Genomic DNA, 12,408 nt, shown 5'->3' with positions numbered 1-12,408 from the left:
GTCTCACAATCTGCAACTTATGCTTTCTAGACAACAATCTTTCATGAATTTAACATAGTTAGGCATATTAGCTAAAGCCTCAGTAAAAGGAATATTAATATGCAACTTTTTAAACATATCTAAAAACCTGGCATATTGTTGCTTCTGTGCCTGTTGCTTGAGCTTCATGGGATAAGGAGGTTTCTCAAATCGAGAATAATCTATCAGCTTCTTCGGAGCTTCAACAAGTTTCTCCTTTGCCTCTTCTTTTTCTTGCTCTGCAGTCTCTTCTTTCTCACTTGCAGGTGTTTTCTTCTCTTTTTCTTGCTCTGGTTCAATTACTACTTCAGCAGCTTTCTTTTTCTGAACCATCTTTTGCTTTTCTTGAGGGGTAAACATGATTCCACTTCTAGTTACAATGGAATTGCAGTGTGCCTTAGGATTCACAATAGTATCACTTGGAAACTGCCCTTGAGCTCTTTCAGCTAGCAGACAACTGGCCTATCTGGTTCTCCAAGTTCCGAATGGAAGCATCTTGAATTTTGTGATAGGCTCTTGTCTCATTCATGAAGGCATCAGTAATCTGCATGTGATCATTTGTGGTCTTGGAAATCTGCAACATTGCTTTCTCTAGTTCAGATAGCTCTTTATGTGGAAGAGGAGGAGGTTGCAAATAATTGTTGGATTTATAATCCAACCCTCCACCTTGACTTCTCCTTTGAAAATTGCTTCCTTGAGCACCATTCTGATTCCTCTGAAAATTTTGGGTATTCTGTGGTGGCCTTGGATCTTACTAAACTCCATTGACCTGGAATGGTTCAGCTCCCATGAGTGTTGGGCACTCATTAGTCTCATGCTCCCCTTTGCAGTACTCGCAGTTAACTGAATTAACCTGAGCTGTAGAGATTTGCATCTTGTCTAACTTAGCATTCATGCTAGCTAGCTGTTGAGATATAATCTTTTGCTCCGCTAGTGATGCATCATTGTTCCCCAGCTGCAGAAGTCCTTTCTTCGGTTGAACTGGTTGAACCGGGTGAACTTCCATTGAAGCATTCTCGTTCCATGCCATGTAATCAATCAGCTCCAGAGTTTGAGCTGTTGTCTTCTTTCCTATGGTTCCACTGACTGCACCGTTGACAACCATTCTAGAATCTGGTGTCATTCCATTGTAGAAGACTCTGACCTTCTTGGTATCTGGCAAGTCGTATTGGAGGCATTTTCTGATCAACTCCTGGAATCTGGTCCAGGCTGCACACAGAGTCTCTCCCGGTTGTTGAGTGAAGTTGCTGATTTCATTCACCAACTTATTGTACTTTTCCCTGGAAAAGTGCTCAGCAAAGAACTTGGATGCCAACTCGTTCCATGTGCGGATACTGTTAGGAGCTTGTCGATCCAACCATCTCAGGGTTTTTCCGGTCAAAGCAAAAGGAAACAACTGGAGTTTGATTGCATCATCGGATACTCCATGATGTTTGGTTGTATCACAGATTCTCAGAAATCTATCCATAAAGTCATGGGGATCTTCGTAGTCTTCTCCACCAAAAGGATTCTTCTCCACCAAAGTAATCAGCGACGGATGGATGTCATGGTTGTTGGCATCTATCGGTGGCCTGACTATGCTAGAGTTCGGCCTCGTGAAAAGAGGAGCGAGAATTGACTCCATCAATTCTTCTCCTGGAGGTGGATTATTAGCTTCCATCACTAGTTCTGTGTTTGGCTTAGAACTCGAAGACTCTTCCTGCTATCTTTGCTTGGCTAGCTTTCGGTTCTTCTTTGCAGTTTTCTCGATTTCTGGATCAAACTGTAAAGTGTCTCGATTTACTTTACATCGCATAAACTAAGCAAAAAGATTAGTAACAAAAAAAAATCCAATCAAGAAAATCAAGTTATAAATAAAATTGGCGTATTCAATCCCCGACAACGGCGCCAAAAACTTGTTGCGAAAAATCAGCAAGTGTACCGATTGTTCCAAGTAATAAAGGGATGAGTAGAGTATCGTCTCCACGAGGATTGAGGCACCAAAATTATTATAACTATTCCTCTCTTGTTGGATTAATAAAATGGTTGTAAGAACAATTGTAGGTTGTAAAAATTGAGAACAACTCAAGAACTTGTGAATAATTCAAAGATGTTTTTAAAACCTTGAGAACAACATATTAAGGTTGGGAAAATAATTGAGATAATATTGCGGTAAAGAACACCAACACCTTTATGATCCCCACCTTGTAACCTGAATTAACATTTCCATTCAATTATGCAATTGATCAAATGATTCACTATCTTTTAATTGATTAGTTAAACCTTAATTCCTTAGTGATCTTAACTTTATTGTCTCTAGAATCCTAATCTCTTAGAAATTCCTTTTCAAGTTAAGCCTTTTAAATCAGTGAATCTTTCACGTTTGCAATTCATGTAGCCTATCCTTAGTGCTTACATGAATAGTTATTTTACCCTTTGTCAGGAACTAGAATCTCAATATCCCTATTGAAAACCCTAACCCTCGCAATCCCAATAGAGTGATCGATTCTAGAAGAATTATAACATGAAGAACAGGATAAAATAAATGCAATTGGAATAATTAAATATAAAAATTAATCAAACTACAAGGTGTTCACATCAAAGGTTGTAACCTTTACCACAATGATAAAACACTAGCCAGACATATTCATGCCTGACAATCCAATGTATGAAAAAGAATTCATGAATAAATAATAACCAGAAAATTTGGGAAGAAGAAAGCTTGAATCTTCAATCCAAGAGCTTGCTCTGAGTTCTGCCTTCGTAATCTTCTCCGTACAAAAAGTTCCTTTCTTTAGGGTTTTTGACTCCCTTTTATACCCAATAACCCAATCAGGTCATAATCTTCCAGAAGATTTGATTTTTCTTTCTGTTTCTATCAAAATCTGCAAATCAGGACGCTGAAATCACGACGCCCGCGCCAGATTCGCGTGATTCACGCGGGCAAGCAGTGGAGAACTCTGTGCTTGGCGCGACTAGCATGAGAACCATGCTATTAGCGTGAAATTGAAGTGATGTTGCTCTTCCTTCCTTAGTCTGGCGCGATCCGCGCCATTCTCATGTTATTTGCGTGAGTTGGTTGTTTGCAACATAGCTTATCTCCATGCTTTCCTCCTACAAAAACATTGAATTCAGCGTGAAAGTGTGTCTGAAGATGGATCATCAATAATTCCTCAAAAATAATAACTTTATCACTGAATTACTGTCAGATCCTTGTTCTTTTTACTCTGAAATACCTATATGCCGAAGGCACATCAGTTCTCCCATAGTCTCTCTTAGTACATGTTAACATCTTCTACGAAGGGGCCACAATCATCGTTGGAAACCTAGTAACTGTTGTTGTGGAGGTAAGTTTGATTACCCATTCTCATTTCTCAGTAATATTCATAGACCTGAATGTGTTTTGGATCTTTTCAAAAATATTTGTATAACGATTTTTAATATTATCAGTGTGCTTGTGTCATCTAAACTGCTGTCTGCACTCTATTCCTAATGGGTGGAGGAGGGCTTTAAGAGTTGGCTTAGGGAAATTGAGTTGCAGTTCAACATACATTTAGCTTTCACTGCAGTTCAACATTTAGCCTACAGTTAGTTGATTATAAAAAGTTGATTTTCATGTGTCATCACAATATTACATGTATTTGGTATATGTAATTGTGCCTCATTTTTCCTAATTGTGATCAATCCTAAATTTTTACAGATTCTAACCAATAAGACTAAAGTGGAGGAATCACAAATGCTTTTGGATATTCCAATTAAACTAGAAACTGAGCATTATGACAGTGAACAAAAATCATCAATAAATTTGGATGGATGTGACTTTTAGGTAGTGATGTTGAGATGGTTGACTTATTCTGCGAAACAGGGATTGAATCTGTTCATTAAGAGGTTGAGAATTTTCTAAGAGATGCTAATTCTGGGCCATCTATGAAGCTTAAAGATTGGGATGGTGAGATACAATTTGATTATGCAGATAGTGATAATTTGTATTCTTTTCATAGTTCTAATGATAACAAAGGCAAGCCTAAATGCCAAGAATCCAATGAGAACACGGATATGCAAAGAAAAATTAATTTAGAGATTCGAATGAAGTTTACAAATTTCAAAGTTTAGGAAAGCACTGCAAGAGTATTGCATAGAAAATGGGCTTGATTTTTCATACATTTGCAATGACTCTAAGAGTATTACGATAGAGTGCAAGAATTAGTGTGGGTAGAGGATACATGCTTCACTTATACAAGAGGGAGATGTTTTCCAAATAAAGACATTCCGGCAAAAAGAACATAATTGTGGTTGGGTTAGAAGCAACACCAAAATAAATGTATCATGGTTGTCTAAGAAGTATATGGAACACATTCGTGATCAACCAAATTGGAAGAACACTGCATTTATGAATCAAGTGGATAGATATAATAATTTTCATGTCTCTTAATTAAAAGCTTATGACTTGTTGATTGAATGAGCTGTGGAATGACTTGTTTGCATGGACTGAATAACTTGTTATTTAATTCTATATTTAACTATATATTTGCATGGATTGAATGACTTGTTATTTAATTTTTTTTTATACATTGATGAGAAACTTGTTATTTAATTTAATTATATATTTGCATGGATTGAATGACTAAAGTTTTGCGTATATTACAAGATTGAATGATGTACTGAAGGCATATGGTTGCGAACACAGATTCTGCATGCGACAATTATATAACAATTTCAAATTAACTTATAAAGGAAAAAGTCTAAAGGATGGGTTGTGGAATGCTGCATGATCCACCATTGTATGAGTTTGAGAAGCACATGAAAAATATTAAGGCTCTTGACCCATTAACAGAAAAATGGTTAAAAGATGTTGAACCATCGTCATAGAGCAGACATGCATTCAGTACATGGGCAAAGTGTGATATATTACAAAATAACATTGAAGAGACTTTTAATTCATTTGTAATGAAGGCACGAGACAAACCAATTTTGACAATGTGTGAAATTATAAGAAGAATGTTAATGAAGAGATTCATTGCAAAGAAGGATGGAATGAGGCGATATACAATGTTGTAACGATATTAACATTACATTTTGGCAACTTGTAATGATGTTAACATGTACTCTTTTGGCAATTGGATGGTTATAGCAAACATGGATCTTTGCAAGTTTATTTTTTGTGTAGGATCCCTAGTGAAAGGTAAAAAGCTGACAGATAATCTTCTTTCTGATTTACAAGTTCAATAGGATCAACTCCTTCACCCTTTCTAGTAGCCACAACATCTACATTATGCGCCACAAACTTTCCTCTTTGGAACATGTTTTGGCGAAATTGACAGTAATTTTCAATGGCAATGCTCTGATTTCAATATAATTTTATGAAATACAAAAAACCATATTAGTTTAAGTACGGCGCAAAAAGCCAAAAACCATGATTGCTTATCTCAATCTATTACTCTATAAAGCCACTAGGATTGGTCTAGTGGTGAGGGTTTGAGTAGTTTGTATTAGGTTATGTGTTCAATTCTCATTAATATATAAAAAAAAAATCTATTACTTTCTAAGAAATAGGTACTAGAGTTGTATAATTAAGTCAATCTCAATATTCGTTTGAGTAGTTTAATTAAGTCATTGAGGGCAACCGAAATAGGATATGTATAATTAGCGTGAGTTAGTAAAGGTAAAAATATCAATTTCAAGATTTAAACTACAATCAATCTAAATCAACTCAAATTATTTATGGAACTGTGAAAAGTACTTATAGACTAATAAAGCATAAGCAAAATACTTTGTGATTGTAACCAGAGGTGGCTGATTTAAATGTTTTGAAGTCGGAGGATTTGTAAGAGGTCTTTTTGAATTGGGTGAGGAGAAAAAAGAAAGACAAGGGACTCGTGATTTAATTTCGTTTATATTAATGCTAATGTTGAATGCTACAATACAGGGTATATTGTAGAGAGTCACTAACATATACGATTGAAACCGATAAATAAAACCTAAGATACCCAACTCACCCAAAAATTATAATGGGTGCCCATTAATGTAAATGTATCTGAGCTTGGAGATGGTCTCTAGCTTGAGCCCAGCCCATATGAAAACTATCTAGCTTGATGTTGGGCCCAAAGTCAACAATTTTCAAATAGAAACTATTTTATAAAAAACTTAAAAACAGTTGATATTGTATAATTGAAGAAATATTTTATATAGCGCTTACGAATAAATTTTTAATACTATTGCTGTATTTAGATTCAGTGCATCTTATCAATGAGAGCATTACACATCAGAGGAGAGAAAAAAAATTTGACAGAAAAAAAAAAATTATCTGACATGTAATATTTTCATTAGTAGGATGTACTGAATCTTTAATATAACAGTAGTATCAAAGATTTATTCCCAAAATACAAAGACTGAAAGAGCTGGAGAAGTCGAAAATAAAAATTGGTTGGGTCCCACTTTGTGAATGAGGTCCACAAGTGGGCCCACTCTAATGCACGCAATCTTGATTCCTGTCACTTATGGGACCAAACACGATGGTATTTACTGTTTTCCAAATTAGAGTTATTTGTAAATAAGAGGATTTGAGTGGGAGGGAAACAATATAATTGTCATGTTTCTTATTACTTCGACGGATCACTTATCTTTTATATAGCACCGATACCGATATGGGACACGTGACACGATACGACACGACACTCCGACACGTTAATTTTAAAAACTGTTAGATTTCGATACGTTTTGATATTAAATAATATTTTTAATTTATGTAGTGTATATTATATTTAATAATCAATCATTTAACAAAAAAAATGAATCTAAACTTATAATATTCATAAATTTTGTAAAAAAACATAAGATATCCCAAATATTTATATTAAACTCAATAAAATGGTAATCGCAATCCAATGAATCTAATAATTGAAACTAAAAACTTAACGCAACGCAACTTTTGAACCTTTTTTTGAATTTTTATAAAGCGTGTTGGAGTGTCGGAAAGTGTCGGAGTGTCCGAGAGTGTCGGGAAGTCAGACACGACACGTCAGGATTTTTGAAGTGTCGGTGCTTCATAGCTTATCTTAGCTCATTGGGTGGAACAAATTTTGGTACTTCTGTAGTATCATATATTATTCTAAAAAGTTAAAAAGTTAGGATTTAAATGAAAATAAAAAAAAAATAGAATTTAAATGAGAAAAAAAATTTCTTTTTAAGACAAAATGAAGTATCAAGCCACTGTGTTTGATCTAGTCATGAAGAATTTAAATAAGTTATATTAGATAGGACGCATCAAAGATAAATTACATTGGGTGGGTCGGGTACGGAACAAAAATCATCATATGAAATTGGTTAAATATAGAAAGAAATAATTTATTGTTTCCAAAAAAAAGGAAAAAAATATTTATTTTTTTATCAAATTCTTGATAAAAAAGAATGCAAATAGCTAGTAATTTAAACCCATTAATCTGAAAAAACATTAAATAATAATTTCTTCAAATTTTTGTGATTTTTCATTTTTGGTTCGTTTGGTCCATGCTTGAAATTTAATTTAAAAAAAAAAAAATCAAAACTAAGGAGCAGATAAAGGACTCGACATCAACGAAACGGCAAAGTTTAAAGTTTAAACGAACAGGCACATCTAAACTGGTGATAGGGTCTAACCTTGGTTGCTCCGAAGTTGAAATTCTACACTAACCTGGATGTCTGTTTTCATTCCTCCGACTCCGAGTTCAACCTTCGGGATCATTGTTCAATCTGCCGCCTCTTTGTCCGTTATATATGTATATATTTTTAATTCTTTTTTGGGTCACTGTCATATTTTTTTTATTTTTTTTTTATCTTTTAAAATATGATACATAATTATGAATTACTTATAAACGACTGAAAATAAAGGAATTCAACTTTTATCCATGATTTGAATTGGGGTTTTGGTTAGAAAAGTTTCCTGATACTTGAACTTATTTGGAGTTAAATTCTTGGACATTAGCATATTGCGTGAATGTTATTGCTTCCCTCTTCCAAGTGTGTTTGTTTTCCTGCATATGCATAGTTAATAAAGTTTTTTCTTTTTTCTCAGTGATTCGTCTTTCTTATTAAGGGCTTTTGTTTAGCAGACTCTGATCTTATGGAACCTGACAGGTATCCTTCTTACTCTGTCTTTTTTCTGAGATAAAAACGGGAAGAACAAAAAAAAAATCATCTTTCCGCACAAATCATGATATATATTTGAATTTTTACATTAACATTAGCATATGTTCGTATTGGCACTGCAATTTTGGTTTCAGTAATTTATTATTGGTTATTGATTAAAATGAGCTATTCAGCTATGACTTGTTAAGATAGGTAGCACAAATTGCCATGAATTGGTGGAATTTGTTAAATTTGCAACACCTTTGACCATAGTACCTGCCTTCAGTGTTCTTGCAATGGGCTTCTCTGAATTTTGATACCCAGTGACCACATAGGTTTAGTTATTTCCTGCCCTTATCATTCCATTATGTTATTAAGTTGATAATTGGATACAACCTTCTCAACAGAAATACAAATTATGTTTTTCTACTAAGGAAGAAAACATATGGTGATATCTAGCAGTACATTATTGTACAGTTATGCAGTTGTACTTGCAGAATCTAAGGCAATTAGGATAATAGAATGATTCTTTCTTAGTTTTTTTTACTATGCTATGTTTCATAAATATTCCTTTCATAATACTCATTGTTGATTTACTAGGTTAAATACCCCAACCACGTTTGAGATGCCATTGGAGGTTTTGGGCCACGATTTGCAGTTTTCTCAGGTATTGTGTTGTTTTTAAAACTATCCTGTTTGGAGGGTGCTTTGAGGAAGGTGTTCTTTTCTGCAATAGGCGAATGGAACTTCAGTTATGTACTCTTAATGCAAGTAGATTAATGTGCAGCGAAAGCCTTGGCCCTTTTAGCGAATTCTAGTACATATTCCCTTAAGCTTGAGTTATGTACTCTTAATGCAAGTAGATTAATGTGCAGCGAAAGCCTTGGTCCTTTTAGCGAATTCTAGTACATATTCCCTTAAGCAGTGAAAGGTTAGCTTATTTCGTAAACTACACGTTAGCCGAGTCAAGATTTCTTTCAAGAAGAAACTCTCTTGAGTCAGAGTTTTCTTAGGAAAATGAGATGCCCCTTTAAATTTACTGAAAGGTTGAATCCAAAACCCTAAATGCATCGCAAGGAGGGGATAATTGAGTAGGATGATGATAGCTCACAGGTGCTCCAAAGGCTTTCGAGGTGCATTAGAGACTTTTAAGTTCCTGCTTAGTTATCAAGTATTCTCAAAATCTTTAGGAAGAAAGGAAGAATTAGTTAGAAAATTTTGAAGTCATGATTGACCAATGTCCGATATACCTACTAGTTTTTACATGTTGACTGATATTTTCTCTTATTGCTTCAGCTTCTTCGCACTGACTTGATTATATTTTATTGAAGATTGATACTTTTTGATTTTCTTAACATTTGCTGTTTTTTTCTTTCTTATATATCTTTCTATAAAATCACTGGCAATGTCATTTTTGTTTTCAATAGGATCCGAATTCCAAGCACTTAGGGACTACAGTATGGGATGCATCACTTGTGTTTGTCAAGTTTCTTGTACGTTGTTTATCCTCCTCACATGCTCGTGAATGTCCTGTCATTTTTTCATGAATGTAAAATTTTGTTAGATCTTAAGTGTTTTTTTGGGTATTTGTAGAATTTAACTGGTTCATTCTTTAGGTTCTCAACTTCTAAATTATACATGATTTGTACCTTGTAATTTTGGGGTGTATACGAAATAAAGAGATAGGGTTAAAAAACTGGATGTCTACATAGATAAGTGGACTTAAACTTATTCTGGAAACTCTGCATGAATAAAATTTGACATGAAAGCATATAAATCACCTTTAGCGTCAATAGCTCTTTGCTTCCTGGAAGTAATGGGAACTGGGAAGAGAGAAAACAAAAATGACATGGATTAAAAGAAGATGCATTTTCTCTCTTTGTTGGTGGACATGATCTTAAGTTGAGGTTAGATCCTTTGAGGATGAACTAGGTCATGAAGTTCATAGATGTGGCATTTAGTTTCCTGTTACCTTGTAATATTTCTAAACTCCCATTATTTTAATTCCTCATGATGCATCTTATATTGTTCAGGAACGGAATTGTAGAAAGGGAAGGTTTTCCCCATCTAAACTTAAAGGAAAACGTGTAATTGAATTAGGAGCTGGATGCGGTGTTTCTGGATTTGGTGAGTTTCAAATTATTGTTAAAAATTTGTTTATTAAATCAATTAATTGTGCCTATATGCATTCCTTGGTTGAAATTAATCGAGCTTTACCCTACTTTCAGTACTTCGATAGATGGGTTATTTCCTGTCTGATCTGCACTCCTTTTGCAGGCATGGCTTTGCTGGGGTGTGATGTTATAGTGTCAGACCAAAAGGAGGTTTTGCCATTGTTACAGAGAAACATGGAACGTAATATTTCAAGGGTCATTCAAAAGAATCCTGGTTTGATTCAAAACTTGTGAACCATCTTCATAACCATATGGATGTGTTATTTATTTTATTTTAAATGCTGTAAATTGAGTATATTTTTTACTGTTAGCATTGTACTTAATCTTTGGTGATTTTGTTCTTTGGATTTGAGTGATGGTAGTCTTACTTGGAAAATTCTTTATTTCTAGAGTCATTTGGTTCAATCAAGGTTTCAGAGCTTCAGTGGGGAGACGAGAGTCATATTAAGGCTGTTGGTCCTCCATTTGACTACATTATTGGCACTGACGTTGTAAGTGATAACCATGCCTTTCTGCATACAAAATAGAGGGAATATCACTTAACTCATTAACAAATTATTAATTGTTATTTTATTGTCATTCTGTCCTTAGTGGAACCTTATGCTACTTTTTGCTTTGCTGTATTCCATTGAAGGTTTATGTGGAGCATCTATTGGAGCCTCTATTGCAGACAATACTTGCTTTATCTGGACCTAGGACAACTATTTTGGTATGTTATTCAACTATTCTATAATCAAATTATGCACTTCTCATAATAGAGTTGGATAATTCACATATTTGTTTTTTATTTTGAATTCGTCCATGAAGTTGGGCTATGAGATCCGGTCAACATGTGTCCATGAGAAGATGCTTCAGATGTGGAAAAAAAACTTTGACGTGAAGACTGTCTCAAAATCCAAGGTATGCTATATGTTCTTATGACTATCACTACATATGTCTTGGTTTAGTAAATTATTTCCAGTTATCTTAACAAAGAGGTGAGTTTGGTTAGCTATTTGAAATTGTACTTAAGTCTTCACTTTGTGCAGATGGATGAAACATTTCAACATCCAAGTATTCAACTCTTCATTATGGGATTTAAACATTCATCAGATTGCACAGATAACTCAGGTCAGGCAACTTCTGAAAATGCTGATGTTGAAACTGGTGTGGAGGATAAAAGAAGTGAGGAAAATGTTGTAGTTGAAGGATCTGGTCTTGGAGAAGAAAATGTTGAGGACCATTGTAAGCCAATCCCGCAAAATGCAAAACTTAGTGAGTGGGAAGCCAGAAGGTATGGCTCAGTTGCTGCAAGGATTCTAAGAGATGTAAAAATATCCTGATTTTGAGAGTTCTGGTGGTGTTCTCCTTTACATGACCCACTTTTCCTTGTGACTTGCTGCATATTCCAACCTTTTCGTTCGTTAAAAGTGGGGCTATGATGAATCTGTAACCTTATTAAGTTTGGAAGAACTAGAAAGTTTTTGCATAATGCTTGGTTGCTGCACCATGTAATATAGTAATTATTATCCTGCATGATAGGAGAATGTATTACATGCAAAGAGGTGGTTTTGAGAAATTTTATTAAGAGTTATGCCTTTTAGAACTATACATTAACCATATGATTTTGCATTGGATGACATCTTTGGTATACTCATAAAATAAATTGAATTTTGAGCAACGTTGATATCACATGATGTCCTTTGATCTCAGGCTCCCAGCCAGATTTCCCATTCATTGCTGTACCCTTTAATTGATCAGTACGAGAGCCAGTTGCCCTCTAGTAAACAAAACATATACACAAATTCATATTGTACCACATATGATCACAATTTCTTGAACATGGATTTAAGGATCACTAGCTTGACACATAAGAGCTAGGGGCAACTAGTAGAATAAAGCTACCACCACGATTAGAGCATATATGAACCCCGAAAAAAGAAGGGTAGAGCATATACAATGTGATAATATCATTATCTCCATATTTGAGGAATTATAAAGAAGCTAAGAAAATTGAATGGGCATTTTCATTACTGAGCTGGATCTTGGACGTCAAAATTCAAAAGGTGCTCACATACTTGGAAAAGAAATGAATTAGTTTAGTTGCTTAATCACAATTACCGTTTCTATATGAATAGAAACACCGAGTTTCTAA

At 34.6% G+C, this 12,408-nt stretch overlaps 2 protein-coding genes across 4 annotated transcripts; one reads left to right on the top strand and one right to left on the bottom strand.

Moving 5' to 3' along the window:
* Positions 1–460: 460 nt before the first annotated feature.
* On the bottom strand, positions 461–1,678 carry LOC133303531 (uncharacterized). Its single transcript, XM_061503448.1, has 2 exons — positions 788–1,678; positions 461–733 (listed from the first exon to the last, which is right to left on the bottom strand). Exons 1-2 carry the CDS (start codon positions 1,676–1,678, stop codon positions 461–463), a joined length of 1,164 nt encoding a protein of 387 aa, XP_061359432.1.
* A 3,440-nt stretch (positions 1,679–5,118) lies between these two features.
* LOC133303537 (uncharacterized) lies at positions 5,119–11,911 on the top strand. 3 transcript variants are annotated; one of them, XM_061503454.1, is made up of 10 exons: positions 7,602–7,751; positions 8,048–8,109; positions 8,701–8,767; positions 9,528–9,593; positions 10,134–10,227; positions 10,378–10,488; positions 10,665–10,765; positions 10,909–10,983; positions 11,082–11,174; positions 11,303–11,910. In XM_061503454.1, exons 2-10 carry the CDS (start codon positions 8,096–8,098, stop codon positions 11,594–11,596), a joined length of 915 nt encoding a protein of 304 aa, XP_061359438.1. In that variant the 5' UTR covers positions 7,602–7,751; positions 8,048–8,095; the 3' UTR covers positions 11,597–11,910. The 3 variants fall into 3 exon arrangements, with proteins under 3 accessions (XP_061359440.1, XP_061359438.1, XP_061359439.1); XM_061503455.1 differs by having other exon boundaries at positions 7,611–7,738; positions 11,303–11,911; XM_061503456.1 differs by lacking the exons at positions 7,602–7,751; positions 8,048–8,109 and adding an exon at positions 5,119–5,147 and having other exon boundaries at positions 11,303–11,911.
* The last annotated feature ends 497 nt before the right edge of the window (positions 11,912–12,408 follow it).

This window comes from Gastrolobium bilobum, unplaced genomic scaffold (genome assembly GCF_033153095.1).
Source record: "Gastrolobium bilobum isolate Gb01-03AN ecotype WA unplaced genomic scaffold, APGP_CSIRO_Gbil_v1 utg10809, whole genome shotgun sequence".
NCBI classification, from domain to species: domain Eukaryota; kingdom Viridiplantae; phylum Streptophyta; class Magnoliopsida; order Fabales; family Fabaceae; genus Gastrolobium; species Gastrolobium bilobum.
This window is presented reverse-complemented; position numbering and strand designations above follow the sequence as displayed.